General features: G+C 40.7%; 1 protein-coding gene across 7 annotated transcripts in view; it reads left to right on the top strand.

Annotated features, from left to right (window-relative positions):
- The window catches only part of CACNA2D3 (calcium voltage-gated channel auxiliary subunit alpha2delta 3), a 729,133-nt gene that overhangs the window by 288,015 nt on the left and 423,365 nt on the right, over positions 1-17,753 (top strand). For all 7 annotated transcript variants that reach the window (XR_007357538.2, XM_048857137.2, XM_075130333.1 and 4 more), the window contains one exon: positions 3,854-4,016. Coding sequence is in view for 6 of the 7 variants with exons in the window: in XM_048857137.2 (XP_048713094.1) it covers positions 3,854-4,016 (163 nt within the window). In the remaining variant the exon portion in view is untranslated. The remainder of the gene's footprint in view (positions 1-3,853; positions 4,017-17,753) is intronic.

Genomic DNA, 17,753 nt, shown 5'->3' with positions numbered 1-17,753 from the left:
GGATTTACTTCACTATTTTTAATCGAATTTTTAATTTTCCTCCTACCACCTTTCAGCTGTCATAGGCAATATTTTCCTGGGAAGCAGTAGCAAATGTGCACAGAAGAAACCACTATACAACATTACTGCCTAGATGCCAATCTCTTCCTAACCGCAATGCTCACTGTTTCAGCTGCAGAGCTTACCTGATATTTGTTCTCTATGGCACAATTTTTAAGAAAAGAAAAAAACAAATAAATTATTTTTGTTCATTCAGCATGACAAAAAAAAGTTTAGGGGAGATGTTAATAAAATCGAATGTTTTTTGTTATGGACTTTAATGCCTTTAGAATAATTGATGGATGAACATCAATTTGGTTTTACTGTATAGTTTACATAATCGGATTATTCCGCAAACATCTCCACAATTGTAAAACACAAACCATAGACTCAGGCCTAAAAAGTTAATCAAACAAAGAAAAACCCTTTAATTGCAAAAGTAGTAGTGTCTTTTATTTCGAGCCTAACAAATTTTAATACCCAACTAGCCTGGCAATTTAACATTTACAATTGTAAATTACTTTTCCTTTCAACAGAACATAGTGAAGGAGGATGTCTACTGATTAATTCATTTGGGAAAGGAATAACCAAACTGATGAAGGAAAGCAAAGTATGCCAGCAGTGTGCTGTTGTTCGTGACTCGCATGCTTTTCATGGCCAAATTGCAATCTGACCAATTTCTTCACATACTGTGTGTACTTGACTATTTCCATACCATTTATGCCTTTCTTTTCAAGAACTTAGTATATTAACAGGATAAGCCACATTCTGCTGTTAGTTTTATCAATGAAGTCAATGGAATTGTACCAGAATTAGCAAGAGCAGAAATTCAGGGAATGAAGGCATTGCACCTTTCTTTTAAAAGCTGTAATATTTAAATATATTGTGGTTGAATTTTGATTTACATGTTTATGAAAATGTGTTTAAAAAAAGCAGAAAAGTTCCATTGTCAATGGCAGTGAAATCCAAGGCACGCACAACTTGCCATCATATGATTAGATGCATTAATATTTAGTAATGTAAAAAGTACTAATGTGCTCCCTGATCTTCTGCAGCCTTAGTGGTGGGAATGTGCTGTGTGTGGGCCAGCAAAGGAAAGAGAACGGTCGGTGACTTTAAGGAGTACTCCTCCCTTGTTTATTCTCTTCCTTTTTGAATACGCTGTCTCCTTGTGGGAGTGAGATGCAGGCTGTCACGGGGCAAGACTCGCCCCTGCTGCACCTCCTGCTGGTCTCTCAGGGAATTAGCTCTTCCAGCCTCCGGAGCACCCTCTGCAGGCCAATGTCCCACTTGCCATTGGCCCCCGGTGCCCCTTTTACCCAGTCTCTGGGTCTTCCCTCCCCAGGGAACCCCCACCCACTATCCCCACCTTGCCTCAGTCTTTGGTACTGCCAGTCACCATTGAGCCCCCACACTGGGTCAGACTGCAGTGTATAAGCCAATCATCACAGGCAAGGGGGGTTTGGACCTGCTGCCTCTGCCTACGCGGGGGCTGCCCCCTGCAATCCCAGGACCTATCTTAGGCTATCTGCCAGGCCTGCTGCCTGGGGCTTTTCCAGTCTGGAGCCTTCCAGCTCCTCTGGCCTTCCCCAGCCCTACTTCACCTCAGGTATTCTGGTACACTCCCCAGCAGCCAGGCCCATCTCTCTCAACAGCTAGAGGAGACTCTACCTGCTCCTGGCCCACTGTCCTCTTATAAGGGCCAGCTGAGCCCTGATAGGGGTGTGGCCACAGCTGAGCCTGCTTCCCCCAATCAGCCTGGGGCAATGCTTGCTCTCCTGGGCTGTTTTAAGCCCTTTAAGGCCTGAGCGGGTGACCACCCCCGCTACAAGGCTCTTTGGCACATTGGCACAACATAAGCCTGTTGACTCCCACTCCCTAAGGAGGTTTTATAAGTCCTCCCCCTTGTCCAGGGTGGCATTCTGAGTAGGGACCAGGTTTTGGGCCTTGCTGTTTCGCATCATGCTCGTCATCTTTTCCAGGCTGGGAAGGAATTTTTCCTCACCACTGGATTGGCCTGGGCAGGGCGTGTGTTTCCACTTTCCTCTCAGTAGCCCAAATAAACAGTAGGTAAGATAAGCTGTAAAATTCATGTGGTTGGAACTTGGCAAGTAATTGTTCATCAGGGGTCTGGTTCCCTAATAAACTGGAGTCTGAGGTGGACTTATGGGGAAGCATCCCCTAAAGAAGCTGAGGAAAGATGGATTGGGACTCCTAACGTCTGGTACAGTGGGGAGAAAAACCCCTTTCCCCAGCTCCCTTAATCCTTGTACAAGGGGTGGGTGCTGGGGACCCAGCAACAGGTTGTGAGTGGGGAGAGCCAATGGGAGCCCTCTCAGATAGGTGGAAAGGATTAAGGAAAGACTGATGATCTGCACTATATGATTTAATGCTGGGTAGTTCCCAGATGAGATAAAGTTGTGGCCTAATTAAACCACATCTCTTGTAGTCTGTCTTTCTTCCTGCATAGCCAGGACAATAACAGCTGAGAGAGTGACTGTGCTGTATAGGACTCTGCCTCAGGCACGTTGATTGTAAGGTGATGAATGTTTCAGTGGAAATACATGAACTACAAGGTATTAATTGTTTGCATTAGCTCAGTAAAACTAGTTGCATGTAAAATTGAAAAATGACACTTTTCAAAGCATTTAAAGCTTTCAGGTACCAATCGTGTATCATTTATCTGTTTCTATGCTCAGTAGCTATCCTTTTGCCCTAATAAATATAAAGAAGAAATCCTATAAAGTTAATTTCCACAGGATTATGTATCTAGTCTCTGTGTCCTATTATTATTTATAATCGTGTACTTAGTTATAACAATGACTGGGATTCAACTTCATGGGCTTTGTCAAAGATATTATATTTGGATCTTTTACAGTTAGTAAACATTTGAAAAACTTTTTTGTTTTCAAAGGTTGAAAGATTAAAATGGGGTTATGTACTGCTGCTAGTTGCCTCCAAAGTTTGCTAGAATCCCTGTTTTTGAGCTAGGTCTCTCTCTCTCTTTTTTTTTTTCTTTCTCACGTATACACCCACACTCTCATGCACCCCCCCATCAATAATTTTATCAATAAAAAAATTTTTTTTGCTTATCTTGTTATACTTTTTCCAGAAGAAGCCAAATACCATTTAGGAGTCTTTACACATACAGATGATGATTTCTTTCTCCAGAAAAAAGTCAAATCTAGATTTAAATTACTGTCAAAGTTGAAGTTGGATTGTATGAAACCTTTTGTAATATGTATTTGTGATGTTCAGCATGAAATGGATAACTCCTTTTCTTTAAGAGATGCCAGTCAATCCAAATTATGGTTGAAGTAGTATAAAAACCTAGGAGAAAAATGCTATAAAATTCTGCTGTCATAGGTTTTAGCCAATTCCTTTTAACATACTTGATGAAGTCAGAATGCTTTCAGTATATCACTAATAGCAGTTCTCGAATTAATGGAAAATATTAAGCTAAAAAGAGAGACTTTTGCCAGTACATAATTGTGCAACAAATGGTTTAGATTGAGAAAACTATGTGTTAAAATAGTACTTCTTTTGTGTACAATGGGGTTGGACTGCCCTTACCATTTAATGTTAAGAGGGATGTGCATTCACAGATATTAAATTGTTTTCAGAAAGAAGTGCACATGTACTAGTTTCCTAAAATGAATCTTTAAGCTCCTAAAAATATGTAGCTTTTTATATCATGTTCTTCTGGTTTAGACAAAAACATATGCTAATAAATATTAGATAGATGAATGAATGGATTAAAATGTAAGAAAATTGTTCAGAGGGTGTAATAACTGAATGCGAATTTTTGTTGCAGTATGAATACTTCAACGCTGTTCTCATAAATGAACGAGATGAAGAAGGAAACTTTTTAGAACTTGGGAAGGAGTTCATTCTAGTGCCAAATGACCACTTCAATAACTTGCCTGTGAACATCAGCCTGAGTGACGTCCAAGTACCAACCAATATGTACAACAAAGGTTAGCTAATATCTTCTTTCTCTCTGCATTCCTCGAGTTAAAGGTATGAAGCAACATGTTGTTAATAAATGACTATATTTTATAAACTAATTCTGTGCTTTGTTAGAGTTAGTTTCTCTCAGTCTTCAGCTGAGGTAATGCCATAAGAGCTACAGCTCTGAAGATAATTTCTTTTCTTCTATGGCAACATGTATGGTGACCTAATATAATCAACACATTGCATATGTATTTTGCAGCACATATTGTATCAGAGGAAAACTTATTTAGGGCAAATTGCTTTCCATAGTTTCCAGATCAGTTGAACAGGCTGTAAACCGTCATTCATTAGTTAGGCTCATGGCAAATAGAGAGCCTAAATGCACCTTTTAAACATGACGGAGAGTAAACCCATCAAGCAGGTAGGAAAACTCTCAACTGTTTATAACTACAGCTGCTGCTGACTCTTAGGTAACATGTACAGCAAGTTAATTTTAATAAGATATCACACTTGATACTGAATGGTATACTTGACATGTAGTACATAATATATATGCCTACTAAATGCCTGATCTAACAAACTCAGTGGATTGAGCCGGAATATAGGGAGTACAAACTGAACTCATAACAGCTTGTTTTCATTTTCCCATTGGAATTTCTTGTTGTCCAGTCATCAGAATTCAGTCTCTATGTCTGCTTATTGCAATTATAGAGCAACAATCAATTTAATTTTCTGGGCCATTCCAGTGATGGAATGTATTAAGTTATAGCACACAAGTTTACAAACTGTGGTCCTTGGAGCCCTTGTCAGTGATCCATGGAGAGCTGGCTTCTCATTTAAACTGTGTTAAAAGACAGCTAAAAATGCATTCAGTACTTTCCAAATGCTACAATTCCATGTCAGCAATTGCGGTAATTGACGTAGGGATGTTGTGTAATTGCAAATGAAACGGGAGATAGTCCAAACAATTTAGACTGAGAGGAGAAGTGATTCATGAGGCAACCTTTCTTCTAAGATGTGATTCACACTACGGAGAAGCCTGACAACTCAGAAATTGTAGAGAAATGTTTAAAATTGGGATCACAAAATAACAAAGCTTCACAGAGAATATTTAAAGGTTTGTGAGATGACTGAAGTGGAATATTTTAAAGAGATTTAGAAAAAACTTTGAACACTATCAAATGATTTCTGTTTCACATTTAAAAAGTGCTAATATTTTTCTATTTGTACCTGTCTCTAAATGAGCTCATTCCAGACTTTCTATATTCATATTGAATCCTCATTAAAAGAAAAACAAAAAGGAAATATTATTGTGATGGTTGCAAAGGGATTTAGAAATGCTAAGTTAGTCATATTTTAGGGAGAAGTTAAATCGCTGAGCAATTGAGGTGATGGGGATTTTATTAAAATGTGAGGACCTTCTTCCTATTTAATATTATACAGTACTTTTCTGTGCAGAACTACTTTTCAGACCCTAATGAACTACACATTCAGGCCTAAGTCAACTGGGCTGTCAAATCATGTTTTGGCCACTCATACAGGATCTGCCTATAGAGAGATATGAGGGAATCCATGATGGTGATTCCTGTCTCCACTTTGCCTAATTCAAACCAGCCAAAATAATCACTTTGTGCAGCTGCAGAAACATTATTTTTATCTTTCAAATTTTTTCCAACTGCTGAAATCTGGATTATTGCTGATATTTTCCTAAAACAGATACACAGACTCAGCTTGGATGTTCACGTTGACATTCCCTCAGCAAAGCGAGGTGATCCATATGCTTAGGCTTTTTGGCACACCATACTCATGTTTATCCATTGCAGTGTATGGTCCTCGATAGCTTAATCAAACCGTTGGCTTAAGGCATAGGCACTGGATAGTTATGGATTGCCAGCAAAGCACCTGCATAACAGAGAATATCCTTTGGTCAGCTGCGTCTTTTGTCTCATTTTGTTGGATTCGTAGGGAATTGGCAAAACCACACAGTATTGCCAACCAGGGTATTTGAAATCATGAGTCAAGCCTCAATAATAATGAGATTGGCTTAAAAAATCATAAGACTTTTAAAAATAATAATTTTGGGGGACTTTTTAAAATATTTGCCCTCTGTTGTTCGTGCCTAACTGGTATTTCTACACTGCAGTTAGACACCTGTGGCTGGCCCATGCCAACTGACTCAGGTTTGCGGAGCTTGGGCTAAGGGCCTTTTTAATTGTGGTGTAGACGTTTGGGCTTGTGTGCACTCTGAGTTCTGGGACCCTCCCACCTTGCAGGGCCCTAGAGCCTGGGCTCCAGCCTGAGCCTGAATGTCTACACCGCAGTTAAACAGTCCCTTAGCCCGAGCCCCGGAAGCCTGAGTCAGCTGGTCTGGGCCAGCCTGGGTGTCTAACTGCAGTATAGACATACGCTTAGAATTCACATTTTCAAGCTTTTGTCTGCAACTATGAGGGCTAGAAATTTACTTGGGGTGGAAAACAATGAGATTTCACGTAATTCCATGAATCCCAGAGCTGGGACTTAAAGCAACACAGCAAATATCGGGAGATTTGTGATAAAACCAGAAGAGTTGCCAACACTGAATGCCACAGATATTAGTACAGATTGTGAATTACTAGATACCATCAGAGATATTTGGGCAGTGCTCCCATCAGTGTCTGGTTGGGTGGGCACAAGTGGCAGAAGGCCGATAAGCACAGTAGAACTTATCACTTATTCAGCTATTACAGACTGCTCAAATGTAGCAGTCTAAATTTATACAGCACTTCACAGACCATAGGTAAGACCCATTACATTCCTGAGGAGCTCACAATCTAATATGCAAACTGTTCAAGGAAAAACAGCCAACCAGCTTAAAAAAAACCAGACAACCCAGCCTAGCATGGAAATATATATAAGTAAGTTTATATACAAGCTGTTTGACTGAGTGAAGAGCACTTATCCATACTGTAAAGGTACATTTAAACATGCAACAGGGGAATCACTTACTAAATAAGAGGATTTGTGTACAACTATATTTTCTTTCTGGGATAATTTTCTGATCCTAAATTTTGCATTGGCGTGGGGGTTAGTCTGATTATTAGTGTGCCATTACCAAGTGTGATCTTGGATGGTACCTGTCTCTCTTTCCCTGTGTCTCCTGTGTACTAGCCTATACGAAACTGAGTACATTAATTAACAAGATATGAATCTTCACCATTGTAATGCAAAGCTATTGATTTTTAGACTGTGAAGCTAGTACAAGTATTGGGTTGTAGTGAACAGACTGATGTTTCTGAATTCCTATCATGAATATAACTGAAGGAGTTCTGAAGCTAAGTGGGATGTTAGTGTGCTTATTTATATGTCAAAACACACAACACTCTTCCAGCGCTCAGCTGTTTCACCAAGAGACTCATGTTCTGTTTCTGAGGTTATTTAAAATGCAAAAGTTTGAGGACATGGTGCTGGAAAGTATCTGTTTACAATAATGTTTTGTTTTTCAAGCAGTTTGAAAAGCATAGAAGTTCAACAGTCATTAGACATGAATTTAGAGAAGTTTTCGTAAGACTCAAGATAAGGTGCCATTTTAAACAATGAGTAAATTATGTAAAACCAGCATGAGATCAGAATCCTCCCTTGTGTATTTTAGAAACACTAATAGTCAGACACTTAGGTGTGTCAGAGCAGTGCTAAGCACACCTTGGAAAACGGTGCACAGGTGGCTTGTTGACACTGACCTTTCCACCCTCCATCTCTCCTTCCCCCATCCATGAAGACTACCTGAAGCCAAACTGTCAGTTAGAGCAGCTTCAGGGTTACTTTAACTTGCATGAGCTGATAATGACTCCCATGGAGCAGCTCTCCTGGCCAGGATTGTTGGAGTGCATTGTGCTCTGGCCCTGCATTCTCTCCAGTACACCTGCTTTGCCAGGTGGTGGGAAGCAGGTAGCTAACTGGGGAATCCTCAGTTGATATTTAATTACTGCTTAAAGGCCCATTTGTGCTACTGTTGAGGTACAAAACACATTTACCAGAGGCCAGATATATGGACCAACCTCTGCAACATCTCTCAGAAACCAGTTTCAGCAGCAGGAGTCTGATGTCCAGTTGGGGGAGACAGCAGACAGTAGTTTGAGTCCCAAGGTTGTCATTTAAGGTACTATGGGCCTGATCATGTTCTCATACCACATATACACCTGTTTCAGAGTAGCAGCCGTGTTAGTCTGTATTAGCAAAAAGAAAATGAGTAGTAGTGGCACCTTAGAGACTAACCAATTTATTTGAGCATAAGCTTTTGTGAGCTACAGCTCACTTCATCGGATGCATTCAGTGGAAAATACAGTGAGGAGATTTATATACACACAGAACATGAAAGAATGGGTGTTATCATACATGCTGTAAGGAGAGTGATCGCTTAAGATGACCTATTACCAGCAGGAGAGCGGGCGGGGGGGGGGGGGAGAAAACTTTTTGTAGTGATAATCAAGGTGGGCCATTTCCAGCAGTTAACAGGAACGTCCGAGGAGCGGGGGGGGGGGGGGGGAATAAACATGGGGAAATAGTTTTACTTTGTGTAATGACACATCCACTCCCAGTCTCTATTCAAACCTAAGTTAATTGTATCCAGTTTGCAAATTAATTTCAATTCAGCAGTCTCTCATTGGAGTCTGTTTTTGAAGTCTTTTTGTTTTAATATTGCGACCTTTAGGTCTGAGATCGAGTGACCAGAGAGATTGAAGTGTTCTCTGACTGGTTTATGAATGTTATAATTCTTGACATCTGATTTGTGTCCATTTATTCTTTTACGTAGTTACTGTCCAGTTTGACCAATGTACATGGCAGAGGGGCATTGCTGGCACATGATGGCATATATCTCATTGGTAGATGTGCAGGTGAATGAGCCTCTGATAGTGTGGCTGATGTGATTAGGCCCTATGATGTGTCCCCTGAATAGATATGTGGGCACAGTTGGCAATGGGCTTTGTTGCAAGGATAGGTTCCTGGGTTAGTGGTTCTGTTGTGTGGTATGTGGTTGCTGGTGAGTATTTGCTTCAGGTTGGGGGGCTGTCTGAAGGCAAGGACTGGCCTGTCTCCCAAGATTTGTGAGAGTGATGGGTCATCCTTCAGGATAGTTTGTAGATTCTTGATGATGCGTTGGAGAGGTTTTAGTTGGGGGAAGAAGGTGACGGCTAGTGGCGTTCTGTTATTATCTTTGTTGGGTCTGTCCTGTAGTAGGTGACTTCTGGGTACTTTTCTGGCTCTGTCAATCTGTTTCTTCGCTTCAGCAGGTGGGTATTGTAGTTGTAAGAATGCTTGATGCCCACCTTGATTATCACTACAGAAAGTTTTCTCCACCCCTCACTCTCCTGTTCGTAATAGCTCATCTTAAGTGATCACTCTACTTATAGTGTGTATGATAACACCCATTTATGTGACCATTGCTTATTAGCACCGTAGTGTCATCATGATATCTTCATCATCTGGACCCATGGAAAAGAAGCCCTTGAGGAATTCCAGCATGATTTCAACAATTTCCATCCCAACATCAACCTCAGCCTGGACCAGTCCACACAAGAGATCCACTTCCTGGACACTACGGTGCTAATAAGTGATGGTCACATAAACACCACCCTATACTGGAAACCTACTGACCGTTATTCCTACCTACATGCCTCCAGCTTTCACCCAGACCACACCACATGATCCATTGTCTACAGCCAAGCTCTACGATGCAACCGCATTTGCTCCAACCCCTGAGACAGAGACAAACACCTACAAGATCTCTGTCAAGCATTCTTACAACTACAACTACTCACGAAAGCTTATGCTCAAATAAATTGGTTAGTCTCTAAAGTGCCACTAGTACTCCTTTTCTTTTTGCAGATACACCTGTGTGATTTGTTGAATTAAATGGAATTGTTTAGCTTTACTGCAGGGCAAATGAGAGTGAACTCAGACATATAGCTACAGTCGAACACACTGATAGTGAACAGAGATGATAAAGTGCTTTTATGGTGAAATAAAATGACAGACCCAAATGGTTTCGGGTCACTGCAACATTCAGAATACAATTTGGCTTTATTAAATCTCTGCTTTAAGTAAATATGTTCAATATAAACACTGACTTCATTATAAAAATTCACTTTAAGGAATTCACTGTAATTTTAACCGTGGTCCAAACAGGGAAGCAAATCATCACAAGGACATTTTTAAAGCACGAACAGTTTGTTGTATAAAAAATTTAATACACTGTGTAGTGAGGTTGGCTTTTCCATCTGGTCATGTGTCTGCTACCTCAGTTTCCCCAACCCAGTTTCCTGAAGAATGCACGAAGACTTGCATGGTTCCAGGGTACCCCCTTCTTTGGGTCTAGTTTATTAACAACAGTTCAGTGTCAACTCAAATAGAAATCTTTCCCACAGACTTTACAGTTCCTTCCCAAACCACAGTACTGATGACTGGCCTTTGCTAAAACCTCTCCCAAGTGAGGCTTCTATTCCTGCTCCCTGCAGTGTCTCCCTCCAGGCTTTCTGCTTAATTGGTGTAGAGTGCCTCTGCTAGGTCCTAACCCTGGTTTTCCCTGCTTTATTTAAATGGGCTCCCTCTTAAAGGAAGTGCTGTCTCCAGGTTGCTATCATGTGGCACTTGGTCACCTGACCCAGCTGCCAGCCAAAGCTGTGAAGTAGGGTCATAGATACATATATGTGCCTCTAGACTCCTACCACACTGTTTACTCCTGGGGGAATTTTGTGTCAGTGTGCAAGTTCAGAATTAATGTCCTCCACAAATTCCACCCCCCTCCCCCCTCCAGAATAATTGATTCTGAGGGGGAGGCAAAGGGAAGCCACAGGAGGGGCACACTGCAGTTACATCTTTCACCCACCAGGGGCTGATGTGGCACCAGAAGAGAGGGCAGCTGGTTTACTGGCCGGAACTAAAGTTACATACTTAGTTGCAAGAAGTTTGATGAAATAACTAAATAGACACTACAAGTGAAAAGTGTAATTTTTCTTGGCAACAGAAACCAAGTAGGCTTAGCTAAATTGATTTACGTTAATGGAAGATTTTCTTTTATACTCATTTCCAGTTGACTTTATGCAATCTTATCTCATTCACTGAGTTTTATAATGCAGAAATATTTCCTAAAGGATAAACTTTTCATCCAGTTAGCACAATTGGCAATGGAATTAAATGTTCTCTGTAGCGCTGCAAAACTTAGTTATCTATTGAGCTGTTTTGTTCTGTGTTAAATTTAGTTACAGTAAGAAATTGGGGTGGGGAGAGTCCAAACCTACTTAGTATCAGATAAAATACAGATTTCAAAAATCTGACTGCTCTGTTTGCCTATTTATTTTAAATGTGTTTCTATTCACATTTTGGAATGCTTCTACAGCAAGTGTCAGGAGCGAAAACACTTTTATGCAATAATACTTTGAAGCACAGTATTTTTAATCTATAGCAGGGATGGGCAAACTTTTTGACCCAAGGGTCACATCAGGGAATAGAAATTGTATGGCGGGCCATGAATGCTCACAAAATTGGGATTGGAGTGCGGGAGGGGGTGCTGGCTCTGGGATGGGGCTGAGAATGAAGAGTTTGGGGTGTAGGAGGGTGCTCTGGGCTGGGACCGAGGGGTTCAGAGGGTGGGAGGGGGATCAGGGTTGGAGCAGGGTTATGGGAAGGGGTGCAGGTTCTGGCTGGGGGTGTTGGCTCTGGGGTGGGGTTGGGGATGAGAAGTTTGGGATGCAGGAGGGTGCTCTAGGCTAGGATCAAGGGTTTTGGAGAGTGGGAGGGGGATTAGGACTGGGGCAGGGATTTTGGGGCGTGGGAAGAGGCTCAGGGGGTGCAGCCTCTGAGCAGCGCTTACCTCAAGCGGCTCCTGGAAGCAGTGACATGTCCCTTCTCCGGCTCCTACGCTGAGGTGCGTCAAAGTGGTTCTGCACACTGCCCCGTCTGCAGGCACCACCCCTGCAGCTCCCATTGGAGCACGTAGGAGCCAGAGCTGGGCCATGCTGGCTTCCGGGAGCCATGTAGTGTGGCCCCCGACCCAGCTGGAGCAGGGCCAAGCCACGTGCTGCAGCCCTGAGACCCAGCACCCCACCTGGAGCACCGGAGCGGGGCCGAGTTGCTGGTGCAACTCGCAGGCCAGCTTAAAACGGCTCGTGGGCCAGAGTTTGCCCACCCTGATCTATAGTCATCACTCCGCAATTAGTTTCAGCCAGGATTCCATTATATCCCTTGACACAATTTTTCAAATAATGCACATGCAGCCCATTACTTAGTGTGTGCTGTGTGTCAGTGCTCAATCCACAGAGGATGTAAGTCTAAGGCCTCTATTCAGCAAAGCACATCCGTTTTACTTTAAGCAAATTGACATTAAAGTTGACATTAAAGTTACACAAGTGCTGCTTAAGGGATGGACTTAAGCACGTGGTTGAGTGTTTTGTAAAAGTAGGGCCATATATCTTAAACTGAAACTGTAGAGGTTCATGCTTTAATGCTGTAGGCTCTGGGTTGAATCACTGATGATGACCAAGATGATAGACATTTCATATGTGACAGACATGGTGGGGGAGGTTATATCTTTTATTGGCCCAACTTCTGCTGGCGAAAGAGACAAGCTTTTGAGCTTTAAAAGGGTATGTCTACACTGCAATAAAAGACCTGCAGCTTGGCTGCAGCTGGCCCTGGTCAGCTGTATTGGGATCGGGCTGGGGGGATATAAAATTGCAGTGTAGACATTTGGACTCAGGCTGGAGCCTTGGCTCTGAGATCCCACGAGGGGGGCGAGGGGAAAGAGAGTCTCAGAGCCCAGGCTCTAGGCTGAGCCCAAACGTCTACACTGCTATTTTTAGCCCTGCAGTCCGAGTCCTACAGGTCTGAGTCAGCTGACCTGGGCTCTGAGACTCGGAGCTCTGGTTTTTTTAATCTCAGAGAGGTTCTTCAGGTTGTGTAAACTCTGTGTAAACTTGCAATCCTGTCTCTTTCTCTAACAGAAATTGGTCCAATAAACGACATTAGCTCACCTACCTTGTCTCTCTCCTAACCTGGGATCAACATGGCTACAGCAACACTGCAAACAATTTCACATGTGCACATTTGAAAATGGCATACTTGCAGCGATGAGGGAAAGACCCAGTGTTACATACACACATTGGATTTGCACATGCACGTTGACTCGCTTTTGGGGCTCTCTCCACAGCTCCCCTATAACTTTGGCTATTAACATTAATTTTCACTGTTGGCCCAGGTGAATTTTTCAACAAAGTTTAAAGAAAAGTGTCCAAATTGCTTCTGAGTTTCCATCAATAAAAGTGACCTGAATTGAAATTTTGATCAGTGTTGAGAGCAGAATTTATCACATAATACATAACAGCAACATTTAAAAGCCTTCACGTACAGTGAAACTTTTCTAATGACCATCTCCAGTAAATGACTTTCTGATTTAAGTGGCCACTTTAAAGCATCCTCATGCATTTTTACTTGTTGCTCAACACACATTAAATAACCAGCCTTTCAGTATGAGCTGAGATGTATTTACATGAGTCTGTCATTCTTTAGAAATCTGATGCTATTGACCGCCCGATCCAAATGTGATGCACTCCATTGCATTGGTGAAGTTTGCGCTACAGTAATGAAATGTAAACATGTTAGAAACAATTACTGTTTTTAATGGAACATTGTCAAAATACAGCACAGAATATCTTCACAATCTCTCAGTAAAGCTGGAAAGTTGCTGTCCAATTTGGCTTTATAACACAGAGCTGTGTTTTGATTTTCTCTTTTATAGATTATGAAAATTATGCAGGCTTTTAGCACACTGTTTACAGAGATTTTTTTAAAATGTTGAGACATCAGAATTATTCAGACTTAATAAATTTCTCCTCTTAGTTTTCTCTACAATTCTGTCTGACATTAACTTAAAGACTATCAGTACATGTGAGTGATATTGCTATCCCTTTTTTTAGATCACATAAGACAAGCTTCAGAGGATACTGTGTGATTTGAAAAAAAAAACGCTTTTGGACCACAAATCTGTTCATTTTTTTTAAAGTGACAGTTCTGTACTTAGGCAGATAATATAGTCGAAGCCATCTACTGGTAGCTTGATTCAGATCGCCTTATTTGCAAAGGCATCAGCAGTGTCAGCCAAGCATCAAGGGAAAAAAAACCCCAAACCAGCACCCATGCTCACACACCCAAAAAACAAGCCAAATTTTGCTTTACTTCAGTTTCTCAGAACTCTTGTACATTTAGATGTGCATTCAGTGCATCCACCACTGGAAGAAGAAAGCGGGGAAAGTGGTTCACTAATGCTTCCTAATTTGAGTAGTAGTGTTTTATAATGTTGCTCTTTAATCAAGTACAACATGTTTATTTTGAAGATGGTCAGGGCCTTGTCTTACTATGTAATTGTAAAGTTACCTGGGTCTTTGTGGCCTACGTAAGTTCTGAATATTTGCCCTTCAGATTTAGCACTTTGTCATAGCTCTAATTTCAGCTGCTTCATAGTTTCTAAAATATGTGGTATCTACGTGCTAAAATGTTAAATGCATATAAATTTAATCGTTCATTTTCTCCCTTACACTTTTTTTGGGGGGGATTGGGTGGTACCTGGTAAGCTGCAAAACTCATTTGTGGTAGTTAATGTAATAAGGAAAATATAAATATAAATATAAAATTATATTAAATATAAATATAAAATATAAATAAATATAAATATAAATATAAATTATTCTTGATTAATGCAGAAAAAGAAAATATTTTTATTTTTAAGCACAAACATTTTGCATGTTTTGAAAGTGGGCCTAGACAGTTCGTAAGAAAATTTATTGAATGAATGGTCATCAAAATGTTCCTGTAAATTTGGAATTAAGTTCTGATCTCAGAAGAACTATGAATGTGGCACCTATGCAAAGTTGTCTGGGAGTATCACTGGTTACGATTCATCATCTTAGAGAAAATAATATGGTGGTACTATTGGGTTACAAAATGGTATTTCATTACAAATCCATTTACGGTAGGATTTTCAAATGTTTGGAAGTCAGTGAGAGTTGGGCACCTAACTCCTTTTGGAGCCTTTGAAAATCCCAAGCCTAGTATTTGTTAGGATAAAATAGTCTGTTTTCTAAATTTACTGGTAGTAAAAATAATCCTGGGGAATCCATTGACAAGTTGACAACAATCTTATTCTCACTGCAAAAATGAATATTAATGAATCTCATTGGAGAAGGTGCTCTATCCGAGTAACAATCAGATATGAATTGTGGAACAGTGCAACTCACCAAAATGATCAGATTATAGTGATAAAAAAGTAAAATAAAAGGTTATTTAAAACCCTGAATAATTATCAGGTAAAATCTAGCAACTCTCTGAATGCCAGGGTAACCATTTTTAATGAAAAAGAAATCTCTGAGTGCACAGGTACCACCACAAACCCTCGCCGCTTTGTCTGAGCCTGCAGTAAAGAGAGAACCCTTGGGCCCTTTTAGGGATTGTCCCCCCATCTTTCTCCTGTCTTCATGGTCACACAGCTTCTTGGTGGGTTTAGGGAGGGGAGGAGAGGGACTTCTTGGCTGACTGACTGGATAAAAGGGTGCAACGGAAGACCATTGGCTCTTGTACACCCAAAGGAAGGGGCCTTTCCCCTCCCTGGAGTACTGTCTGCACCAGAGAGCAATAGCTCCTTCCCTCTTCACAGCCTTGGGGTTAGAGTAGGACCAGATATTGAGCCTTGCTGGGGTCTTGTGCTGGCTGCCTTTTTGGGGCTGAGAAGGAATTTTTTCCTCACTGCCATCCTCTCTGCAATTCAGGGACCCAATGGGTAGCTTAGATTGTAAAAATCAAGTTGTTGCAACTTGACTCAAGTGCCCAGTGCAGATAATCCTTCAGTAGGGAGTCTGGCTCCCTGATAATACCCAAAATGGAAGCAGAGTGGGAGAAGGTGCCTTTTAAGGAAGACAAGGAATGATGTGGGGGCTCCTAATGTCATGAACAGTGAGGAGACACCCCTTCCCCCATACGCTCAACTCTTGTATGAGGGAAAGGCGATGGCACCAAATAAGAGGTATAGAGGGGGTGGAGCTGAGGGTAGACCTCCTTCAGGTAGTATGGATTACAGAAGGAAGGAAGACCTGCATTGATCTAGCTATAGCCGGATAGTTACCCAGATGTGATAAGTTAATAAAGTTGCTGGCTAGTTAAAACCACATTCTGGTGTCTTGTCTTTCTTCTAGTGGCATCCGGGACAATTCATAACACCGATCAAAAGAGGGAAAAATCTGGTTTGGTCTAATTAACCATCCAGCATTTACTGAATCCAGGGAATTGGTCCACTGCCTTGAGGATGCACAATAATGCCATACTGTAGCAATTTAGTGAGGTCCTAATTTTTCTTTAAATAAATCCCTCTTTGATGTAGAGGCTGGTTTGAGCTTTTACAGGGTATAGGAAGTGATTTTTATCTATGCTTTCCATAGCTACAGAGTATTTTTCTATGATGGATGGTACAGTCCATGAATACTTTTAAGCATTTCTGTCAACAGGAGATATGGTTTATGTCGACTCAACTGACAAACATAAGGCAAACAATATGTTGCTGAGAGTCTGAAGCTGTGCTTACAGTTTTTTAACAACTATGTGGCTTGTGGATGTAATATAAAATGTTCAATAGTGTGGAGAAAAAGATTCAGAAGTCCTGATTAATTACAGCTAATCAAACTGTAACCAATCAAACTGTACCAGCTAATACGGTAGTATTCTGCTGAGACTACTTACATACCATTGACTAGACACTTATTTAAATAGCAACAATCTTTCTGTTGTAAGTTTGACTCAATTACAGTAACCACTTCCTATAAACAATATATTTAGAGAAAAGCATTTGTGAAAATGATTTTAAAAAATCCATTTGCCAGAGTCTAATCTAAACAAGTTACAGGAAAAAGTAAATTTAAAATGTTCTTCTGTATTTTCTGGTGTGGTAATTTAATTTAGTTTTTGTCCAGGTTTGCTGCTTTCCATGAGGAGATACCATATCTGATATTCTTCCAATATCATCAGCCAGTTTGGTCTGGCCATCAATCTAAGCTTAAGATGCTCTTGTCCAGGAATGTGCTTTTATCTCTACCTTCCAGGTCGCTAGGCATGACATGATTGTCTATATAACATCCATATTGTCTCCCTTGCCACATCCTTGTCTCTGCCATCCTGTATCACTTGCAGGATGTTAAAAGTACACTATCATGTGACTTAAACCAGTTTGTATCTTCTGAACATTTTAATGAAATTGACAGTCAATTTTACATTCCCTTTCTTCATTATTCTTTTCCAGGCTGTGTTATCTTTATCTCTTCATTTGTGGATGTTTCCTATCTTCACTCATGATCAACCACATCATTTAATACCATGAAAAAAGTGAAAATGGTGAGGATGCAATATGGCCAGGAGCAATTCTGAATGTGATTATTTTAGTAACAAAAATATCAAACAAGCTCTGCTTTCTTCTCCATATGCATGCACTCTTTCCATTAGGATCAGTGGGACTTATTTATATGTACTACATAAGGATACTGAAATAGAATACCAAAAGTTTTTACCTTGTGAACACTGAATGGTGGCATATGTGAAATGAACTGATAGTTCAATTCAGTTCCTATGCATCCACACCACAAATTTGGAAAAGGTATGTTACTGTGCAATGCATGAGATTAACTAATGGACCAGCATACAACATAAAATAAATTGGATACTGAGGAATTACAAAATATATATATATATAT

Source organism: Caretta caretta, chromosome 7 (assembly GCF_965140235.1).
Source record: "Caretta caretta isolate rCarCar2 chromosome 7, rCarCar1.hap1, whole genome shotgun sequence".
Lineage (NCBI taxonomy): Eukaryota > Metazoa > Chordata > Testudines > Cheloniidae > Caretta > Caretta caretta.
The sequence above is the reverse complement of the archived record's forward strand: the minus strand, read 5'-3'. Positions and strand labels throughout refer to the sequence as shown.